Here is a 22,169-nt window from a genome sequence, read left to right as displayed (position 1 = left end):
CTGCAACAGCAGATCCCACTGCAGGAGGAGATGTCGGTTTTCACTGAATTTCACGAATTTTTAGAGTTGGAAGGGACCATAGAGATCATCTAGTCCAACTCCCCTGCTGAAGCAGGATTGCCCAGAGCTTGTCAGAGCATGTTACTCAGGAGCATCCAGGTGGGTCTTGAAAATCTCCAGAGAAGGGGACTCCACACCCTCCCTGGGCAGCCTCTGCCAGGGCTCTGCCACCCTCACTGTGAAGAAGTTCATGCTCATGTTTAGGTGGAACTTCCCATGTTCCAGCTTGTGCCCGTTGCCCCTTGTCCTGTCACTGGGAACCACTGAAAAGAGTCTGGCTCCATCCTCCTTCAACCCACCCTTGAGATACTTGTCAGCATTGATAAGGTCTCCCCTCAGCCTTCTCTTCTCCAGACTAAAGAGCCCCAGCTCTCTCAGTCTTTCTTCATCAGGGAGATGCTCCAATCCTTGAATCATCTTTGTTGCCCTTCGCTGGACTCTTTCCAGTAGTTCCCTGTCTCTCTTGAAAACTGAGGAGCCCAGAACTTTTGTCCCTCTTGAACTGGGGAGCCCAGAACATTTTTATTTATTTTTTTTTAGGTTTTCCACCCTACCTTTTCCAGCTTGACCTGGAACTCGCGTCCACACTCCATGGGAGTGGTAAAGGCATCCAGATCCTGGCCCCAGAAGGCAAAGAACTTCTCGATGCGCAGGCTGCGGAGGGCGTAGTAACCGGCGTTGCGAATCCCGTACTTCTGCCCCATGTTCATCACCTCATTGTAGACGTGAAGGGCGTACTGCAAAGGAAGGGCACGACACAGAGCTGCTGACAAACACCAGGAGGGAGCAACATCAGCCCACACACCACCATCCACCTTCCTGGGCCCTGCCTCCGGGAGCACAGGAGGACTGGAATGTGATCCAGAGCAGGGAAACTTCCCCCTGGTGCCTGCAGGTAGCTTTCCCCTGGTACAGACCAGACATCCCACTGCCCTGAGGCAACTCGGAGAGTGTTTCTGATTACTCATGCAAGGAACTGCTTTAATTAGCGAAGGCTGCAGTGGACTCTTACCTCTATGGGGATATAAAGCATGAACCCAGGCTCTCCTGTGTGAGTGATGCTCATCACGCGGATGCCGTTAGCGTAGCCCACGCTCATCTCCTGCAGAATCAGAGGAGGGGGAAAGGGGGAAAATCATCCAAACTGGAACACTGCCTGGAGATCCCGAGGGACACAATGCCTAACCAGCCCTCTCCCCCGTCCCCACCACAGTTCACCACCGGCATGTTCTTGTGAAGAACTGAAATTTAAAAATAGCAACATCGCATTATCCAGACACGCGGCAATAAACTTTGGAAGCAGGTGAGGAAAGGTTTGTGTTCTCCATACAAACCAGAGGCTGAGTGGCAGCTCTCTGCTCAGCCTTTTAATGCGACAGGAGATAATGACTCCTGGGACACCAATCCCAGCTGCTGCTCTGACTGACAGCTTCACATCTGATTGTATCAAATACGCCGAGATACCAAACAGCACCGAGCCTACAGCGAGTGGAATATTGAAAAAAAAAAAAAATATATATATTCGTCTATATATTTAGCAGGTAGAATCCCAAGAGAAGTAGTTAGCAGAGTGAGCCCAGCTGGGTACATCACCAACCTTGCTCAGTAAATCTGTATGTACATCTAAATTCCCCTCCGACCAACCGAAACATCCTCCTTCCCCTGCCTCCACACACGCTTCAAAAAACCGAGTGGGGCAAGGAGGAAGGAAACAGGGTCACTCACCTTGCAGAAGAGAGAGGGAAAGTGCTCTGGAGTCATCGGGGCGTAGGACAGCTCTGACAGCACATCCACAGCACGAGGGCCGATCAGATTGAGAGCTGAAGAGGAGAGGACATCAGCGTTAGGACGGGACCGGAGACGTCTGGCCCAGTGTCTAACTTGCATATGACCCAATTTCTAAAGCCTTAGTGTTTACTGAACTAACAGGGACATTTACATTTAAGAAGGGAGGAAAAAAGTAATTAAATTCTCTCCTGACAGTGCACAGGAAAGGAAAGCTGTCTCCCAGCTCACAGCTTGCTGGAAGGAAGTCTCTGAATTGCCCTTCTCATCCAACTGTTCAGAAAGGAGACCCAGCCATTGGTTTAGACACCTTAAAGCTGTCTCCCAGCTCACAGCTTGCTGGAAGGAAGTCTCTGAATTGCCCTTCTCATCCAACTGTTCAGAAAGGAGACCCAGCCATCGCTCTAGACACCTTAAACAACTGGCACACAGCACAAGACACCATCCGTGATTTCAGGTGGAATAAGGAGCTCTGCTTTCAGCGATTTCTTACCTGTGTATTTCCAGGTCACGTCCTCCATGGTCAGGTTGCTGTCATCGGGCAAGCGGTTCTTCAGCCAGGCCCAGCAATGGACTTGTTGGTCAGTTGGGGAAATCATGAAGAAGCTGGAACAGACAAATTGAAACCAAGAAAACAATGAATGAGCCAGCCAGAAGATGATTCAGTTCATTCTTTGCCCGTGAACTGCTGGAGCCACTCAGCAGCTTCCAAGCGAACGGGAGACCAAAACAAGCTGGTTTGGGAAAACCACAGCTGAGGTCTCTGGATGGATGCCACCGCATCTGTCAGGAGAAGAAACCCCAGCCTTCAAGCAGCAGCAGCAGCCTGGTGACAAGAAGTGACTCGAAGTGGCAGTTCTTCAGAAAGTTGACGGGGAATCTCAACATTCACAATCACTCTGCAGAAGGTCCGTGCAGCTCTTCACCACCAGTGCTGCTGTCTGCTCTGACAGTCAGAGGAGCGCTCGGTTCACACAGCCAGTCCTTGTTCCAGCAAAAGTCTCTTCGCACACAATGGTGGTTATTGTTAACAGTTCCCAAAAACAGAACTCCACTTGATCTGTGAAAACGAGCTACTCGTCATCTCTTTCGTACAAACAGGGAGTTAAAGTCCATTACTGACAGAGATAACATCTGCAGAAAGGACTCGGCAAGGAGGAAAGCCGCTGGTTTCACACAGAGGAGGACAATGCTTTGAAGCAATACGTGAATGCAGACAGAAGAGAAAGAGGAAAAAAAAGCTGTTTCTAATTGAAAGAGCAACAAAGAAGAATGCCTTCCCACCAACACAATGAAAGCACACGCAGAAAACAGTCCAGAGAAATAAACCCAACGTTCAGCTGGGACGTGCCCATGAGGAAGTTTTTAAAAATGATCAAGTTTTTTTTCCTTATTGGATGCCCAAAGACAGCCCAAACTGCCGAGTCTCAGGACGAGATGCTGTGATCATCTCAGTTTGCACCAGCGAGCACGAAAAAGACTCACGAGAGACTGCAGAGCCAGGAATTAGAGCACCCATACTGCAATCAAAGTTGAAATAACCAAAAAGTGGTATTTTCAGCATGCAGCTCCAACGAGGAGGCTGGCCAGGAGCCAACGAGGAGCCGCTTGGTTCGCACTTTAAATGATGACCTAAATGAATCACCTCTAATGACTGCTGAAAACAATTTGTATTACGATTGAGAAGTTTAACATCTGAAGGCCTCATAATTTGTACAAATCGATGTGAATCTGCAGTCCCAGAAAAAGACATTGGAATGGGCTGCCCAGGGAGGTGGTGGAGGCACCATCCCTGGAGGTGTTCAAAAGACGGGGTGATGTAGTGCTGGGAGGTCTGGTTTAGTGATGATGCTCCTTGTTTGTTGTGTGGGTGTCTATTTTTGTCAGTTGGGTTGACGGTTGGACAAGATGATCTTTAAGGTCCCTTCCACCCTAGAAGATTCTGTGATTCTGTATTTTTCCCAACATTCAGGAGCTCGCTTTCCTGTGAGTGACTGAATTAGGAGTGTGATTTTTCTTTTTAGTTGACAGTGGTGAAAAAAAGTTTACACCCTTCATTAAGAGGTTCTTCAAGTCTCTGACACCCGATGGGTGGTGGCTAAAGACACCCCCTGGACACCCACCTGCGTTTGCTCAGCCGTGCTATGCTGCAGTCGTTCTCGTACCCTCCCTTCTCGTTAAGCATGCCCGTGTGCACCACGTGCCCCACCGGCACATCCAGGTCGTTGGAGAAGAGATACTGCAGAGCCTCCAGGGCCTGGTCTCCCGTGGACTGCAGGAATCAACAGGGGAAGAACGTCAAGACAAGCAACACAAATCCACCGGAGCAGCTGAAGATCCCGTCAACGTCCTGGCCCCAAATTCCTTCAATTTCTAATGATGGTGACAGTGATGTCTCAAGCGTAACAGGATACAATGGTGACACAGTGCCAGGGGTCAAATTCTATTTATAGACTGAGCTGGTATTTCGCTAAACCGCGCCTTCGACAGGAAAAAAAAAAGCAATCTCTGCTAAATATTGTGGTACGACCTGAATTCGGTCATACAGCTTGGCTTCTTTTATCTATCCTGAACAGGACACAGAGAATTTTGCAAAAGCAGTCACTAATAAACTAAAGGCTGCTTTTATCAGGCTGATGCTTTGTCACTTCCTAGGTACTCACGCTTATTTCAAACTTGGTAAAAGACGACATGTCAATGACACAAACCGCTTCCTTACAGCACTTCACCTCCGAACCCACAATATCAAACCAGTCCGGCTTGTAAAAGGTTTTGCTCTGATCCAAATCCAGCAGATCTAAGGCAAAGAAGCATCAAAAGGACAACCCGTAAGCATAAAAATTGATGAACTGAGCCCTTAGGCAGACGGACGGGGAGGCAGTAGGCAGAGGAAAATACGATCTCACCTTTCCCAGGTGGGACAAAGTACTTGACTCTCTCAAATCCGTGCTTCTCCATCCACCTGGCCCCCTGGGCGTCCAGCCGGTCGTACAAGGGCGACGTACGCAGCTGCCTGCCCGTCTGGAAGTCCCAGCGGGGAACCTTCAGATCACACATGAGGGCTGCAACGGGCACAAAGACCCCGCTATCAGGCAAAGCCATTTTCTTTTATTTCAAATTTTCTGCCAGATAAAGCCGCTATCAGGCAAAGCCATTTTCTTTTATTTCAAATTTTCTGCCAGGTTATCACTAAACTTACTTACTCATATCTCAACCGCTAATGAAAGTCCCTCAGAACTGTTCTGATCTTTTGCTTTTGAAAATTGACAAATCTGGTTTGATCCGTTTATAGCTAATCAAAATCAGAGTAACAATATTTGCCCAGAACACCTATATTTATAAGCACTTACGGTCTCCTGGCCATACTGCCAAGATAACTCTCTATTTTTCATGAAGTCATGTTGACCAGCATTAATCACTCAAGGTTCTTCCCTGACAGGGCACTGTATCAGACACTTATCATTTTGACAGTACTAATGTTGGGGTAGGCAGCTACAAGGATCATCTAATTTACCTTCTTAAATATTTTCCTTTTCTAATTATTGAAGCTTTTCCAAATGGCTCCTATACCTTTTCAGCTAATACAGAGCATTATTACTTAGAAAACAAGTTGCCCTGATAAGTGTTTAGCATCTTCTCTGATTACCAGTGGGGAGTAATAACTCAAGGATGCTCGAATACTTCTTTATAAATGTTAAGTTTCTACATAGGTCATAAAACTGAAGATGAGATGAATATTCCTTACTGAATACTCTGATTGGTTTTGCCTCATAGCTAATGATTTAATGATTTTATTGGCATTGTCTGGCATGGGTACTTCTGAAAGAGTGAGTAGAAGGGGAATAGATTAGAATGGGAACATAACACTGCAGAAATTGAATACAGTACTTATCTTGTAAAAACTAGAGTGATTCTGCAGCTATCAGAATTGAGATTTGTATTGAAAAACAATAGCAGAATAATGCCAAGAGCAGAGTGGTTTTTCTGGGAGGAAGGTCAAAGCATAAGGATTTTATTCCCTGGATATAGCAAGGCTCAGAGTTCATCCAACTTCTCTGCTTTCACCCAAACACGTGTTTTTAGTTTAGACTTTGTATTTGAGTAATTGTCCCCATTTTGCAACTTGTGGTGCACTTCTTACTTCTGTCTGAAACTTGGAAAGAAGCTGTCCTTGTTATCTCAGGACAGATAATCAAACAATAGGAGGAAAGCAAGTATGGCTTCAGACAGGAATAACGACATCTCAAACCTATTCTGCAAGGCACTTATCACAAATTTTGACAGGAGAAAGCAGAATATGTCTAGGAAGACTTCCTGAATGGTGTAAGACATCTGGATCACATACTCATAAGCTGGAATTGATGGTATTTCCCCACTGTAATGATGTGCAAAGAATAACGACGTTTGAGACATCATAATGTTCCCAGTTAAGACCTCACCATTGTTTTATTACCCTGGAGTCCTATAAAGATGGGCACAAATTTCCCCATACCAGAGGTGAAGCACAGAAATAGAAGAGAGCACGGTACCAACAGCATTTCTTTAAGAAAAGTTTGTAAGACCACCACTAATACAAAAAAAAAAAACCACCAAAACCTACAGCATTTCTTTAAGAAAAGTTTGTAAGACTACCACTAATACAAAAAAAAAAACCCCAAAAAACCCATAACACCCAAATCAATCATTCCCTTTCTCCTGGAAGGAGGCTGTACTGCCACAAAGGAGGCCAGGAAGAAGGGAAACGGTTCTCAGAGTGATGCCAGAGGAGACAGGGTGCAGCAAAGAGGAAAATGTGGGACATCCTGGCCAGCACTGAAGGCAGAGCCCTCACTTACGCATGACTTCCATCACGCGGTGCCGGAGGAAGGTGCGGCTGCTCTGAAGGGTACCAAAACGTTTCAAATCCAGAGGCCAGACATTTTCTGAGGGATACCCATTCACCATCCACTCTGCCAGGTACCTGAGGGAGCAAGGAAAGAAAGACTGAGATATCAGGCAACGTCTTAGGGGAAGGAGTCTAGCGTTGAGGTCAGAAGCAAGGCGATTTGGACAGGAGAATTGCTTGCAGTAGGGAGAGAGAAGCCAACCAACAGGGTATTCTAAAGACTAGCAGAATCTGGAAGGTTTCCCTTTATAAAACCCATCCACCAAATGATTCCAAATCATTAATTTCCCATTAGGATGAAACACACAGGAAGTTAAGGACACGTGAAGGAAGCCAGAGCCCGGAGAGGTAGCCTGGCTGACACCGTGTCAAGTCCTGGGGCCACGCTACAAAAGGAGGAGCCGAGAAGGTTTGGGTTGGAGTTAGGAGACTGATTGCTTTGTCATTTTTCAGTACCTGGTGTAGGCTCAGCCACAAACCAGCAGTGACAGCGTTCATTTCAGCACGAGGGGCCAGCCAAGTTATGTTTAGCTACACTTCTAGCAGTGAAGGAGGAAGGCATGCTCCAGAGCTACAGGAAAAAGGCAGCTCAGACCAAAGCAGAGCAGAGGGATCTGTTCACAGTCAGTAAACAGAAAAACAAAGGGGTTGGAGAGTGATCATTACAAGTTACAGAAGCAAGCCAAGCTGCTTATCTTGAGGCTGCAGCAACAATCGGACAAATAGTGCTTTTACCTTCAGAAATTATTTGGGTTCTTAGAGAACCTCACTGCAAAGACTGTCTATGTTTTATACCACAAAGGAAAAAAATCATGAGTTGCTTCCCTGGTGAGCTAAATTATTAGACAATGGACAGAAACTAAGTGAAGACAAACAACGCAGATGCTAACACCTGCCATGGGAAACGAGCAGCTCGTTAAGGGGCTGTAGGGCAGCAGGGATGCTGGGCTGCCAAAACCAAACTCCACGAGATGGAGTGACAGTCACTCTGCAAGCACTTCTGCTGCTGGGATCGCACTTATACGCCTGTCAAAGCACTTGCATTAACATCAGAACTGGATTTTAGTGGGAAATGATTCCATCTCTAGCTCACTGGCAGAGGACAGTCTTTAACAGCACTGGCAGCACCAGTGGCGCATCCACGGTGCTTCACCTGCATCAGATTGGCTCTGCTTTCAGAGAAATCAACTGCCAGGTCAACTTGAATGATCTAAGGGCTTCAACCAAATAATAAATTAAAGGGGATCGTGGAGTGCAGAAGATGAGGGAATATATGCTTTGCTAAGCTTTTCTCTCTTCCTGGTAGAATAAAAATCAGACCAGTTAGCTCGAAGGAAGCTCACTTGACTCCCAGCAGGGTGCTGGTCACTGGGATGTGATGCCTGAGGAGAAGTGTGCAGGACAGAAGGAGAGTCCAACACAGATTTGGAACACACACAGGAGAACACCACCAGAGCATGGCAACTGCTCCTCTCCTTCACTCAATTAGAAACGGAAGAGGAGTCTTTGTCATAGAGGAGGTGACAAACACTGACCAGAACATTCTACACAGCAGGATCACCTCAGCACAGTCTCTTTTCTTACTTACACACGTCACGCTGATAAACCACTTACTTGCCTGCTCCCCCACCATAGGAGATACCAGCTGAGTTCATGCCGGCCAGGACAAAGTAGCCCCGCACGGTGGGTGACTCCCCCATGATGCAGCGCATGTCTGGCGTGAAGGACTCGGGGCAGTTCACCAGCTGCATGATCTGCAGAGCCTCCAAATCCGGCATCCTGCGCAGGAGCGCGCTCAGGAGCGGCTCTAGGACCCAAGACAAAGGTAAAAAAAAAAAAATAAAAGACAAAAAGTCACAACCTTTAGTCTAGACATGGTTCAGCTACTTCAGCAAACTGGGCAGCGCTGTTGGAGTGGGTGCAGAGGAGGCCACGGAGATGCTGGGAGGGCTGGAGCCTCTCTGCTGGGAGGGGGGTTCAGCCTGGAGAAGAGAAGGCTCCGGGGAGACCTTCCAGCCCCTTCCAGTCCCTAAAGAAGGGGGGCTCCAGGAAAGCTGGGGAGGGACTCTGGATCAGGGAGGGGAGTCCCAGGAGGAGAGGGGAGGGTTTGACCCTGCAAGAGGGGAGATGGAGCTGAGCTGTGGGGAAGAACTTGTTTGGTGGGAGGGTGGTGAGAGCCTGGCCCAGGTTGGCCAGAGAAGCTGTGGCTGCCCCATCCCTGGAGGGGTTCAAGGGCAGGTTGGAGGGGGCTTGGAGCAACCTGGTGTGGTGGGAGGTGTCCCTGCCCAGGGCAGGGGGTGGCATTGGGTGGGCTTTAAGGTCCCTTCCAGCCCAAACCATTCTGTGATTCTATGACACAAAGATGACGTGCTACCATCTGAACAGATAGAAGCTGCTTCTGTGTTTCGATCCAGTCACAGGATAAACTGTTTTTCTGCTGGAATCAAACTCCTCAAGATCCCAGGGCAGGGGGTGGCATTGGATGGTCTTGCAACCCAAAGCATTGTAGATTCTATGACAGAAAGATGACATGCTACCATCTGAACAGATAGAAGCTGCTGCCGTGTTTCAATCCAGTCACAGGATAAACAGTTTATCTGCTGGAATCAAACTCCTCAAGACGGATCACACAGTGTACCTTAAAACCAGCCACACCGATCCCGACCAAGAGCCCAGTATTGTTTTCAACAGTGCAACAGCATGATCAGTTTTGTTAGAGGAAAACAATAGGAACAGACATCAAACAGATGCCTGGTGAGGCATAAGAGCAGGCAAATCTATATGACACCTGTCCCACACACTCTGACAGCCTCCACGTACCATCAGCTCCTAAAAATCCAGTATTTTCCCTACTTAGTAACCCCTAAATTCAACTAAGTACTTGCAGTCTTCCCCATGCTCATGAAAACATCCTACACACGCTATCAAGGAGTTCCACATATTTAGTATTTGTTGTAGGAGAAATCACCTCCTTTTGTTTTGAAACTGACACTCAGTTAACTTTTTTTGATGCCTCCCAGTTGGCATAACAGAAGGGACAGTGAACAGGAGATCCACATCTATCCTGTCCGTCCCATTCACGATTTCATAGACCTCTGTTTATTTTCCTCTCTTTTTTCCAGCCCACTCACTCATTCCTTGCTTGGAAACTGTTCCAAGCTTTGGTCAGCCTCTTGCTGCTCCTTCACCAGGCCTTCTCCAGCCACACGGTACCCTCTGGAGCTCAGCAGCCCACACCACCTACTATCTAACCAACCAAGGATTTAACCTCGCGTAATAATTGCATTTTCTCCGCCTTTCCTAATAATCCCTAACTTGCCTTTTGCTGTGGCTGCTGCTGAGTTGACATCTTCACTGAACGAATATAACCCCAAGGTCAGTTCAAAGCCCATCCTTTTTATATGGTGAAAATAAGATCATCCCCCCCTCCCTCTCCCCTGCACCTGCGTCACTTCACATTTATCCTCATTGAATTTCCTTGCCACCTCAGTGCCCAGTCACGCTGGAAAGGTCCTTCAGCAATTCCTCACAGCCCGACAGTTGAGAGCTTTAATAAAGGGATAAGCTACCTATTTTGTTTTTCTTGTCCAGAAGTTACCCCTGCATAATATTCCAGATAAAAGCCCTCAAGATTGAGCACTAATCACCCTCCTCAGTTTTACACACAAGCAGTAAAACCATCAGATTTTGCATTACCTGAGAAGTTACAAACAGAAACAGTCTTTCTGACCTGTGCTTTCCCTTCCCTCGCTCACGCATCTGAATTCCAGAGTGAGAGCCTGTAGTTAGACTTTTAGTTAGACTTTTCTTTTTTTTCTTATTGATGAGAAGAGGGATCAGCGTTAGATTTGTTCTCGTCTCCAGCCCAACATTTAAGCACCTGTACAGGCTATTTTAAAATCAAAAGGCCTTCCAACCAAAGAGATCAAAGCAGTAATGCAAGAGCTCAAACCAGAGGAACTGCAGCCCTAGAAAGGATCAAATATTGGCTGAGTAAGCTCTGACTCCGCTCAACCCTTGGGTGTGTTTGAACTGATAAAAGGGTGATGCTGGAACAGCACAGGCAGTTGCTTCCCAAACTTGGGAGGTTTGTGGGTGCCTTTTCATTTTGGCAGTACCTAGAACACCAAAAAGGAAGCAGGTGCAGAGCTCGAGCCACTCATTAGTGAAGCTAATATCTCCGAGCAAGTCTGCAGGCATCCGTAGATCTAAAAACCTTTAGCACACGCCAGCACAAAACTGCACCCCATCCGGCTCCACCCCTTGGAGTTTAAACTGTGGGGTATCTCACAGAAATGACAGGAAAAGCAATCAGTTTAACCTGGGGAGCAGCAGGAAGAACATCCTGCAGAAAGGCATCAGTGAAAGCCCATCCGTGCCTAGAGTCACACAAAGGGACGCGCGTTCACAAGGGATGCAAATCTGACAAAATGAATCCCTGAGGGAAAAAAAAGGCCACTTTGAAGATGAGAGGGCACCACACACACACTTAGCAGTCATAAGAGGTAAAAAACCAAAAGGAAGGAACTCCTAGATCATGCTATGTTCTTCCCTACAGAAAGAGCCCTCCGTGTAAAAACACATACAGAATATGAAAAGATAATCAAATCAAACAGGAAGAGAAAGACACAACATGTGGAATACAGTGAATGGTGGGACGAAGCTTGGGAAGCAGCAGTGCTAAGTTCTGTCCACAAAGGCCCTGCCCCTGCTGGAAACACACTTGGCAGCCCCCGCCGGAGAGAGCTGCCGACAGAAAATAGCAGGGCTGTGTGGCAGGTCACAGGAGCAGCAGCATGTGGCACTGACACTCAAAACTCACATGAAATGCAAGAACGGGGTCAGAAAGCTTTATGTAGCACCTCCCCACACCAGAGGGAATTCCTATCTGCTGAGGGTTGGCGGGCGGTAAAAGGGGTTTTGCGCAAATTTCTGCCAAATGAAGAGATGGATGAATTTGAGAAGAACGCTGATCTTTTTCCACACCTTTCAGGGCAACAACAGCCTGCACTGTGCTAACTCTGCTTTCTGCTGAAGCCACGCGGTTCCATCTTTCCTTCTCAACATACCGAAATGATCCCAGTCCTCCTGAAGGTTCTGGATCTCCAGCTGGTTCCGTCCCTCGGTGAAGAGAGGTTTGGGGTTCTTCTCAAAGCCCCCCGAGAGGATGCCACCTTGCCAGTTGCGTATGTAGATCCTGCCATCCGGGTCTACGACAGCTGCAGAGGGAAGAGAAGAGGTGGGAAGGGAGCTGAGAGAGGGGATGGCTGGCTGGGGCTGCAGTTCCACAAACACCAAGGATGGGCTCTGGTGACAGCTAGTGGCCCCTTGACATGAGGAGGGACAGTCTCAGTCCCCCAACCCCAGGCTTTCACACCATTTCTGCGTTTCATGTGATGCCTCGGTGAGGTAGTTTAGGTTACCAAACCAGCATTGTCTCAGTCCCCCAACCCCAGGCTTTCACACTATTTCTGGGTTTCACGTGACGCCGTGGTGAGGCAGTTTAGGTTACCAAACCAGCATCAACTCCCACCACAAGCAGCACGTTAACTTTTGGGCAGCTCAGTAAACCAGCCCAACCCTGCAGAGCCACCCAAGCCAGCGTCACCAGCAGTGGGAGGACACAGGAGGGAGTCAGATCCTTTGTGGCACTTAGTTCCACTGGAAACTGCACCCAAGACCAGACCTTCCACCAAGAGATCTCCTGCCCTCCCCCCTCTTTCTCTTCTATAATTAAGAACAGTTAATTTTAATGGGGATGCAGCACCGACCCAGTTTGCTGCAGGCCACCAGCACAAAGAAGGTGGGCAGCACTGGGATGAGGACAAACAGCCAGGTCTGGATTGCTTCTTCCAGCAGTAGTGTCAGCTTGAAGCATTTATGATACCCCACCTGACATGTTCCATAGCATTTTTTTCCATGTACAGAAAAGCTGTGAATATATATATATACACATGTGTGAATATATATATATATACACGCACACACATGTATTTTTTTAATTACTCAAGCAAGTAAAAGTGAAGCACTCAGGGAGGCTGGTCAGGGCCAAATTCCCTGGAGACTCTATACATTACTCAATAAAAGCAAAATCTGTTGCTAACAACTTAAGAGTAAATAAGCACAGCTTTCTACTTCCCAACCACAGTTTTCAAACACCAGGGCTTTTTTTGTTTTAAAGAGATCCAAAAGCCAGAACATGGGGGAGGAGCAATTACCTCAAGCAGTTTGGTTGCCCCTACAGCTCATAGACATGTAAATGCCATTGTAAAGCCTTAGCTTCAGTTGGAGGAAAGGAATAGATGGGCCATTTGGGGACAGCAGCCTGCAAGGAAAACATAGTGCCAAGGCTAGCACCCTCTCCAGCCCACCAAGGCAACAATCCCAGTCTCAGACACATCTTCCAGTCAAGGTCATTCTCCTGCTAAAACGACCCACTCTGAAAATCAACTTCTGCAGCCAAAGCTTCCCCGAGAGCAAGGAAAGAGATTCTACCACTGAAAGAGGACATTCAGAGCAATTCAGCTAGAAAGAACTTCCCAATCCCCAAATGTGCTGAGAACTGACAGCTCTTAATTGGCCTTTGTGTCATAAATTATGCGTGGCCTTGGAAAGGCATCTATAATTCGCCAAGAAACTCGAGGCAGAGCTGAAGAGTCCTTACTGGGTAAGTTGCTTGCCAGAGGTTCCTTCAAAGGATGGGTCAGGAGGTAGAAGTGTTCACAGGCATGGAGTGGGATATTGACTGGTTCCTCCCCAGAGTGGCCCAACTCATAGGCCCACTGAAATAAAGAAGCACATGTTAGAATGCACAAGAAGAAAACTATCTCTGTCAAAACCAGGCAGGACAAAAGCAGAGGTCCTCTCTGTGGGTTTGCTTTCATCAAAGACCAAGTAGAACTTGGTTCAGTCCCCTAGAACCTTAAACACACTTTTTTTCTCTCTCTTTTCTTAGGATTTGAACTGTTTAGGACAGTCTGGTTTTCTGTTCCTCACGTAAGACCTAGAAAAGTGGGGCCCTGACTCAAGACTAAGTATCAACCTGGAATAGAAAAGTAAACTAAGATCTGTCCACCAAAGTCCACATTGGGCTCAGCCTCTAGAAGCAGAATAGTCAGGATTTAGGTGCCTGTAACTGCTGAGACTCTCCATGAAGAGCCAGCCCAGCTGCACGCTGAGGAACAGCAATTGCCAGATGGATTTTCAGACCAGAGAAGACACGACACCAAGAAAACCAACAAAAAAAGGAACTTACAGTGCGCATGAGAGAGAAGGATAGAGAGACTTAATTGTCTCACTAAAAGCCAAAGCCAAAAATTCATGCCATCAGAAGGGTGCAGAGAGCAGGGGCAGAGCTGCAGGGTGCTCCTCAGGGGGAGGAGCAGGGGAACACCCAGCCTTTGGTGCCAAGCAAACAGCAAGCACCGCTTTCATCCTTCACACCCCTGCTGGTCTAAGCAGCTGAATAACATGATCTGCTCCAGCAAACCAAGCCAGAGCTCAAACCACAAAAAAAAAATAAAAATAAAAGAAAGGAAAACAAAGCAAAGACATCCCTGAGGAAAGCGCACGTGTTCTTAACCAAAGGAGAAAAGAAAGAAAAATAAAAAAAAAAAAAAAAGAAAGGAAAACAAAGCAAAGAAATCCCTGAGGAAAGCACACGTGTTCTTAACCAAAGGAGACAAGAAAGAAAAATGCCTCAGGGGGAGGAGCAGGGGAACACCCAGCCTTTGGTGCCAAGCAAACAGCAAGCACCGCTTTCACCCTTCACACCCCTGCTGGTCTAAGCAGCTGAATAACATGATCTGCTCCAGCAAACCAAGCCAGAGCTCAAACCACAAAAAAAAAATAAAAATAAAAGAAAGGAAAACAAAGCAAAGACATCCCTGAGGAAAGCGCACGTGTTCTTAACCAAAGGAGAAAAGAAAGAAAAATATTAATAATTCAACCTGGCCAGCACAGTTGACGAAGTATTGGCACTGAATCTGTCCTCTGTCGGTCTCAACTCCAGTCACACGACCCTTCTGGACCGAGACATGGCTGACACTCGTCCGTTCGTGGATCTGCACACCTGAGGAGGACATCAGAAAGTCAAGTCGACCACAAGCCTTCTTCCTAAGGTGTCAGGCTGCTTATTTTAAGACAACATTCCTATTCTTGACCCAGTGATTCTCCAGTGAAGCCCTGTGATTGGTAAAACAGCACGTATACAGTTTGTACATCAGTTTTAAAGGCTGAGACTGTGAAGAGTTACAGCGCTTTTTCCCATGTGACAGACCGGGTGATAAATACACCCCACTATCAAAAATGTGAAAAAAAAGAGTCTCAACTATGGAATTCTTTCCACTACAATTCATTTATGCAACCAAATCTGTAGTTTCAAATGGCCAGACTGGTTCTTTTATGGGAAATCAGTCATTTTATGAAAAAAAAAATAATCAATGAATAGTATGCAAAAAATAGCTGGACTAAAAGAAACTAAGAGAGGACAAGCTTCTTCCAATTTGACTATCGACTTTCATCCTTAATGAGGTTCATCTCTGTTATCATATCTAACCTTTCTTGCACTTTTAGATGGGAAATCAGTCATTTTATGAAAAAAAAAATAATCAATGAATAGTATGCAAAAAATAGCTGGACTAAAAGAAACTAAGAGAGGACAAGCTTCTTCCAATTTGACTATCGACTTTCATCCTTAATGAGGTTCATCTCTGTTATCATATCTAACCTTTCTTGCACTTTTAGATCACTCCAAATTTGTCAAAGTGCTGGGAACAGGGCATTTGTTACCACACCTCCAAACCCACTTCCAAACCCCACGTGCCCAATGAAATATTCCCCAAGGGCTCTGTCACACCTTTACATATGTAGGTAATTAAGACTCTTTTGATGTGTAATTTTGAGTCAGGTCCTACAATGGGTTGTTTTTATGATAAAAGAGCGGGTGCTTAGAGAAATATATAACCAGTAAGGACAACAAACTGGTGCTTGAGTTGTCATAGCAGATCTGTAAGGATTCAGTATGTTAAAAAAAAAAAAAAAGCCCATTTTTTGAGAAAAAGTAGATTTTAAAGAATCTGAACCTTACAGAAATACCCAAGTTTTGGTCTTCAGTGCTCAGTTAGAATAGCGAAAGAGATGCAGAAGGTAAGATTCTTTGAGGGAAAGAAGGTCAGTACCATGCAGGAGAGCACTCTGTAGATAAACAAACCTCATACCGTTCCGCGAGGCAGCGGTTGCCAGAGCCAGACTCACATTGGCAGATGACACCAGCGCATCTTCTGGCACATACATGGCCCCCACAAGGTCATGGATGTTGATGAGGGGGTGGAGCTGTGCCACTTGCTTTGGGGTGATAATTTCACAAGGTATCCCCATGACACTGCCACAGAAGAGAAGAAAAACGCCGTCAGGCGCCTGGCAGGAGAGCTGGTGCGAGCTTAAGATGAGCTGCATGTCCTGCTTATACGTACTTCAGCGATGCAGCAATGCGCTTCAGAGAGATGAGCCGGTCCTGAGTCTGAGCCAGGGAAATAGAGCCTGTCTTCGTGTACCCTGTGACAACGACCAAAGTCAAGTCAGATTCCAACAGGATCTTGGAATTCCTTTTAATCTCAGACCCAGCAGTGCAGACCCCTTGCTTCCACTTGCTCAGGAGCCTGGAAATCCCAGATTCCCGATTAACTTGAAGCTAGTCATTCAAAACTGCATTAGTCAACTTTTCAAAAACAGCAATTTAATTTTGACTTGTGTTCTAACTCTTTCTGCTACATTTACTCACGTTCATATAACAAAAAATTAAGCTTCACACATGGTACCTATTAAAAGAGAGGGAAAAAGTGATCTAATAACTACTCAGAGGAATAAAAACCTCAACAACTAAACATAGATATTTTGTGGCTCCACCACCTGCAATAGATTAATACTAATCTTAATTACAGGCACAGTCATTAACCTCTGGTGAGTCTGACATATATGGCAAGTCCTTGTCAGCACAAAGCTTGCAGTGACCAAGCTCCTCCTATCAGGTACGTGCCTCAGCATTTGGGAGGGAGGAAGAGTTTCAACATGACCTTTTCTCATTATTTCCAGGACGAGACCAGAGTAAGATACCTGGACTTTGCCTACACTTTAGTGCTTTGTTAACCTTCTTCTCCTTTGGGGAAGTGCATCGGTGCAGAAAACGGGCCATTTGCTCGCCCACTGCAATATATTTTCTAGTGTCCTTGTGAAAATTCACCTATGTTTGCCCAAGTTACAGACAACATTAAAATTGTCCCAATTTACAGGTAAGTCTGCCTTCGGTTTGTCCATCTGATACCCTTCTTCCCCCTCTTCTGATCACATTAGTAACGTTGCACCTGCTTCAGGCCAAACAGGAACCACCAACTCCTAAGACACTGTAAAAATGACATTTGTATTTGAGGGTGAATCCTTGGATTTGGTTTCCCAGAGGTTACTCAGTGATTACACCTTCAGTACCTGTGTTTACTCCCGTCTCTTGTTCCAGCTGCTGGTAGAGCTTGTTGGAATAGTCTGCCATCTTCAGCTCTATGGACACGTGCCTGGCCGTGCTCACGATGCCCGCGCAGAAGCGGGTGGTACCAGCAGCCAACCTGCAGGAGAAGAAGCAAAGGTGGCCTCATCCAGGTGACAGACCCCTCCATCAGGCTGCTCCCACAGCACAAACCACACTGGCAAACTCTCCCCTAAACGTATCAGACCAAAAGCTGGGATGATGCAGCTTCTAGGATGCTTTTCTTTAGCTCGCTTTGGGAAACGCGTCATATTCCACAACCGTTTCTCTAGTCCTAAACAGAGATTTTCCTGCTAAAGCAACATTGTGTTTTTCCACTTGCTGACGCAAGCCTTTGACAAGACCACTTTTCACAGAATCCCATGGGGTTGGAAGGGACCTCTGGAGATCATCTCCTCCAACCCCCTGCCAAAGCAGGGCCACCCAGAGCAGGTCCCACAGGAACGTGTCCAGGTGGGTTTGAATGTCTCCAGAGAAGGAGACTCCACCACCTCCCTGGGCAGCCTCTGCCAGGGCTCTGCCACTCTCACAGCAAAGAAGTTCCTCCTCACGTTGAGGTGGAACTTCTTACATTCAAGTTTGTGCCCATTTCCTCTTGTCCTGTCCCTGGGCACCACTGAAAAAAGACCGGCCCCATCCTCTTGACACCCTCCCTGTAAGTATTTATAGGCGTTGATCAGACATAAGAATTCAATGTCAAAATTCAACATAAGAACCAGCTGAGTCAGGTATTCTGTTTGCTCCATCCCTACTCGAGCACAGCTGTAGCACGTGCTGTGCTTCACACCAGACATTCCTTCTAATATAGTGGTTTTTTTCCCCTCGAGCACGCCCGCAGACTGAGCTCGTACAGCACCTAGCGCACCAGAGATCTCTAACGGGGTATTTCACACCCCACTCCAGGCTAATAATGGTTATTTTCTGGCAAACGAAGCCTAGCAGCTAATTTCACTCAGAAGGACACCGCTCACAAGGTCTCAGACAAGACCACCCAATTTCCTCTCTTTGTAACTATAAAGAACCTGATATTACCTGCTTCCCAGCCATGTAAAGTCAAGGAATCACAGCTAATTATTCTTCAAGGCAGCATCAGGCAGGAAGCTCTAGACAGTGAATATCCTCAGTCCAGCACCTATTTTAGGGCGTTAGGAGCTGCTACAACAAACATTTCTTCAAAGCCCCAAAGTCTTTGCACCGTCTCAGGCCTAAGGTCCCCAAACTGCTTAATGAAAACACCACCAATCTACCTCTAAACAGAAATTTAAATGACCAAGTAAGGGTCTCACAGTCAGCTTTCAACAGGATCCACGTGCTCCGCCACAGACTGCAGACCCCACTCCCCGAGGAGCACACAAACACTTGAATTCAGCCAAACTGTAACGGCCTTGGCCTTTTTACAGGTAGGCACTAAATCCTGCAAGGGACAAATTCGAGAATCCCAGTCTTTAACCAGCTTACGGGGCAATGTTTTTGTGATGTCTGCTTAGAACCTCCACAATAACCTCCCGCAAACTCTTTGGAGCTTCAGTAGTGGTGTAACACTTTATTCACATATCACTGAGTCCTTCTAGGGACAATCAATAGGGGCTGGATCATTTACACCGATTTTTAATTCTCTTAAAACAGCCCATCTTTGCCAGCTGCACTGCGTTTTACATCATCACTTGCGATTACGCCAGAGCAGATGGACAACTCCTGAAGGAACTGTGGCCCATGGAAAAACCCAAGGCAGAGGTCTCCTGAGGTGAACTGCAGCCCACAGAAGACCCACACGGACCCCCAGTACTAACCAAACCCCCACCGTGCACCCCCCTGTGCTCCCTGGGGTCGGGGGGGAAGGCCCTGCAATGCAGGAGCGAAGCGGAGCGCAGGAAAGGAATCACAGAATCACAGGATCTTCTAGGTTGGAAGGGACCTTAAAGATCATCTTGTCCAACCGTCAACCTCACTGACAAAAATAGACACCCACACAACAAACAAGGAGCATCATCACTAAACCAGACCTCCCAGCACTACATCAACCCCTCTTTTGAACACCTCCAGGGATGGGGCCTCAACCACCTCCCTGGGCAGCCCATTCCAATGGCTGAGAACCCTTTTGGTGAAAAAATTTTTCCTAATATCCAGCCTGAACCTCCCCTGGCGCAACTTGAGGCCATTTCCTCTCGTCCTGTCGCCTGTGACTTGAGAAAAGAGACCAACCCCCACCTCTCTACACCCTCCTTTCAGGGAGCTGTAGAGAGCAATAAGGTCTCCCCTCAGCCTCCTCTTCTCCAGGCTGAACAACCCCAGCTCCCTCAGCCTCTCCTCATAAGACTTATTCTCCAGACCCCTCCCCATCTCTGTCGCCCTTCTCTGGACCCGCTCCAGCCCCTCGATGTCTTTTTTATGGTAGGGGGCCCAAAACTGGACACAGTACTCAAGGTGAGGCCTCCCCAGAAAAAGTGCTGTTTTAATGTTTGGCTCTTTGTTTCTCACTACCCGAGTCTATTTTAACTGGCACGAAATAAAGTAATTCTTTAAGCATTTTAAATTAAGTTTTCCCTAAGGCAAGTCTGTTTTGTTCATGGCAGCAACCTCCATCTCTTTATCTTGATCCACGCCATTTCTCAACCTGCTTTCTCCCCCGTCTTACTGAGGAGGGAAAGCGAGTGGCTGCGTGGGAGTCTGGCCCTCACCCAAGCCTAACCCACCACAGTCACACAAGGGACACCCTTCCCTTTGGCAGGCCTACCCTGTGCCGTGAAGAAATAGTAACTGTCATTAATAATCACAGAATCACAGAATCTTAGTGGTTGGAAGGGACCTCTGAGATCATCGAGTCCAACCACAAAAAAAAAAAAAAAAGCACCCCAAACGCCCACCAAAAACACCGCACCCACCAACTAAACCCCACACTCAACACCTCACCATAAACCAATAACCTCGGGCACTAGAGCATGCCCTGAAGAGCCATGTCTATACGTTTCTTAAATCCCTCCAGGGATGGTGACTCCACCACCTCCCTGGGCAGGCTGTTCCAGGGCCTGACCACTCTCTCAGTAAAGTAGTTCTTTCTAATATCTAATCTAAATCTCCCTTGCCCCAACTTCAGACCATTTCCTCTGGTCTTGTCGTTCATCCTTTGGGAGAAGAGGCCAACACCCACCTCTCTACACCCTCCTTTCAGGTAGTTGTAGAGGGCAATGAGGTCGCCCCTCAGCCTCCTCTTCTCCAAACTCAACATGCCCAGTTCCCTCAGCCTCTCCTCATAGGACTTGTTCTCCAGACCCCTCCCCAGCTTGGTGGCTCTCCTCTGGACACGCTCCAGCACTTCAATGTCTTTCCTGTAGTGAGGGGCCCCAAACTGAACACAGCACTCGAGGTGAGGCCTCACCAGTGCCGAGTACAGAGGCACGATGACTTCCCTACTCCTGCTGGCCACACTATTCTGGATACGAGCCAGGATGCCATTGGCCCTCTTGGCCACCTGGGCACACTGCTGGCTCATGTTAAGCCTGCTGTCTACCAACACCCCCAAATAATGTTCAGTATAAGCTCATTCCACGGGTCCAAGTCCAGGTGAAGAGGTACAAACAACACATCTCAGCAGATGCCGCCGCACAGGGAAGTCCTGTTCCTTGGGTTCTGTTACCAGAACTCCTTACCTGCCCTGCTCCAGTAAGACTATATCCTTCCAGCCCATCTTGGAGAGGTGATACGCCACGGAGGTGCCCATGATCCCGCCACCGCAGATGACAACCTGCGCCCGTGCCGGCAAGGAGACGGGGTGAGGTTCTGCTGTGCTCGAGGTGCTTCGCCGGCAGCAGGTCGTCGTCGTCCTCCTCCTCCATTTTGGGTTAGCTGCCCGCCACCGGACATCTGAGAGTAACCGGAGAAACATCCCGGGGGCTATTTGTCAGTTTCCTTATAGCACCGCCTTAGATGCCTCCAGACGTGACCTCGGCACCGCTCCTTCTAGGAAGGGAAAGAGGAGAACCACGTTACCACTTCTCTTATTATATACACTGGTTGGCAGCGGCAAACGTCACATGGGGTGTAAGTGGCCACGGGAGAGCCGAGGAGTAAACAAACAAGGAGGGCGGTTACTCCGTCCTGAAACCAGCCTTGCTGTGAAGATTTAAACCCGCCAGGGGCACGGAGCATCCCACCTCGGTTCCTGAGGGCAGCGTTCAGCTGTCAGCGAGCGGAGGCCCAGAGGAAAGCTGGAAAAGAAAGGCCAGGCTTCCCCCACACCCTCCGCGGGTAGCCCAGAGCCAGGCAGCAGGCACAGGACACGCTCTCAGGCCTTTCCTAAAGGCTGGGGTTAACGGGGGTGCAAAGAGGTTTGGTTATTAACGCCGCCGCGGGCCTTTACCTGAGGGAGGAACCAACGCCTGTCACGGCAGTAACCGGCTCGGGGACCCCCGGCAGCGCCGCTTTTACCACAGGACGTGAGGGCGCTGGGATTTCACACCGTGCCTGCGCTCCGCAGGTCACCGCCGCGGCCCTGCGCTCTCTCCCCCACCACCATCCCGTACCGAGAAGGCGGCACCGGCGGCGCCTAACGGAGTTGGGGGGTGTGAGCACGCCCCGCCCCCCTCCCTCATCCCCCCTCTCCCCCCCCCGAAATAAACTACAACAAGTAAAAACCTGCAGACTCTTTTTTATTAAATTCTCCCGTTTCATCTGTACAGAAAAAAAAAAAAAACAAAACCAAACCAACAACAAAAAAAAAAACCCAACCGAAAAAAAAAAAAGCACATTATTCTGTTCAGAATTCTCAGTTAACATCTCAAAATTACACAGCATGGACATGTAAAAAATAATAAAAAAACAAAACCAAAACCCCAAAAACCAACCCCCAAAAACAAGGACCTGGATTTATACACAGAAAGGGATAAACCATTTACAGAAAAAAAA

At 47.6% G+C, this 22,169-nt stretch overlaps 1 protein-coding gene across 2 annotated transcripts in view; it reads right to left on the bottom strand.

Annotated features, from left to right (window-relative positions):
• Window positions 1–22,169, bottom strand: part of PDPR (pyruvate dehydrogenase phosphatase regulatory subunit) — a 30,288-nt gene that overhangs the window by 7,808 nt on the left and 311 nt on the right. The window contains exons 1-17 of one of the 2 annotated variants that reach the window (XM_014960766.1): window positions 21,625–21,733; window positions 20,915–21,224; window positions 17,213–17,346; window positions 16,204–16,285; window positions 15,949–16,112; window positions 14,680–14,801; window positions 13,395–13,512; window positions 11,800–11,949; window positions 8,345–8,537; window positions 6,681–6,805; window positions 4,752–4,907; window positions 4,509–4,642; window positions 3,969–4,117; window positions 2,339–2,451; window positions 1,786–1,880; window positions 1,073–1,162; window positions 615–797 (exon numbers count right to left, since the gene is read on the bottom strand). In XM_014960766.1, coding sequence (XP_014816252.1) covers window positions 615–797; window positions 1,073–1,162; window positions 1,786–1,880; window positions 2,339–2,451; window positions 3,969–4,117; window positions 4,509–4,642; window positions 4,752–4,907; window positions 6,681–6,805; window positions 8,345–8,537; window positions 11,800–11,949; window positions 13,395–13,512; window positions 14,680–14,801; window positions 15,949–16,112; window positions 16,204–16,285; window positions 17,213–17,346; window positions 20,915–21,150 — 2,244 coding nt within the window. In that variant the 5' untranslated portion in view covers window positions 21,151–21,224; window positions 21,625–21,733. Of the gene's footprint in view, window positions 1–614; window positions 798–1,072; window positions 1,163–1,785; window positions 1,881–2,338; window positions 2,452–3,968; window positions 4,118–4,508; window positions 4,643–4,751; window positions 4,908–6,680; window positions 6,806–8,344; window positions 8,538–11,799; window positions 11,950–13,394; window positions 13,513–14,679; window positions 14,802–15,948; window positions 16,113–16,203; window positions 16,286–17,212; window positions 17,347–20,914; window positions 21,225–21,624; window positions 21,734–22,169 lie in introns of those variants that run through there. The other variant, XM_014960765.1, reaches the window with a different exon arrangement.

The sequence above is a fragment of the Calidris pugnax genome, unplaced genomic scaffold, assembly GCF_001431845.1.
Source record: "Calidris pugnax isolate Ruff unplaced genomic scaffold, ASM143184v1 scaffold347, whole genome shotgun sequence".
Lineage (NCBI taxonomy): Eukaryota > Metazoa > Chordata > Aves > Charadriiformes > Scolopacidae > Calidris > Calidris pugnax.
The sequence above is the reverse complement of the archived record's forward strand: the minus strand, read 5'-3'. Positions and strand labels throughout refer to the sequence as shown.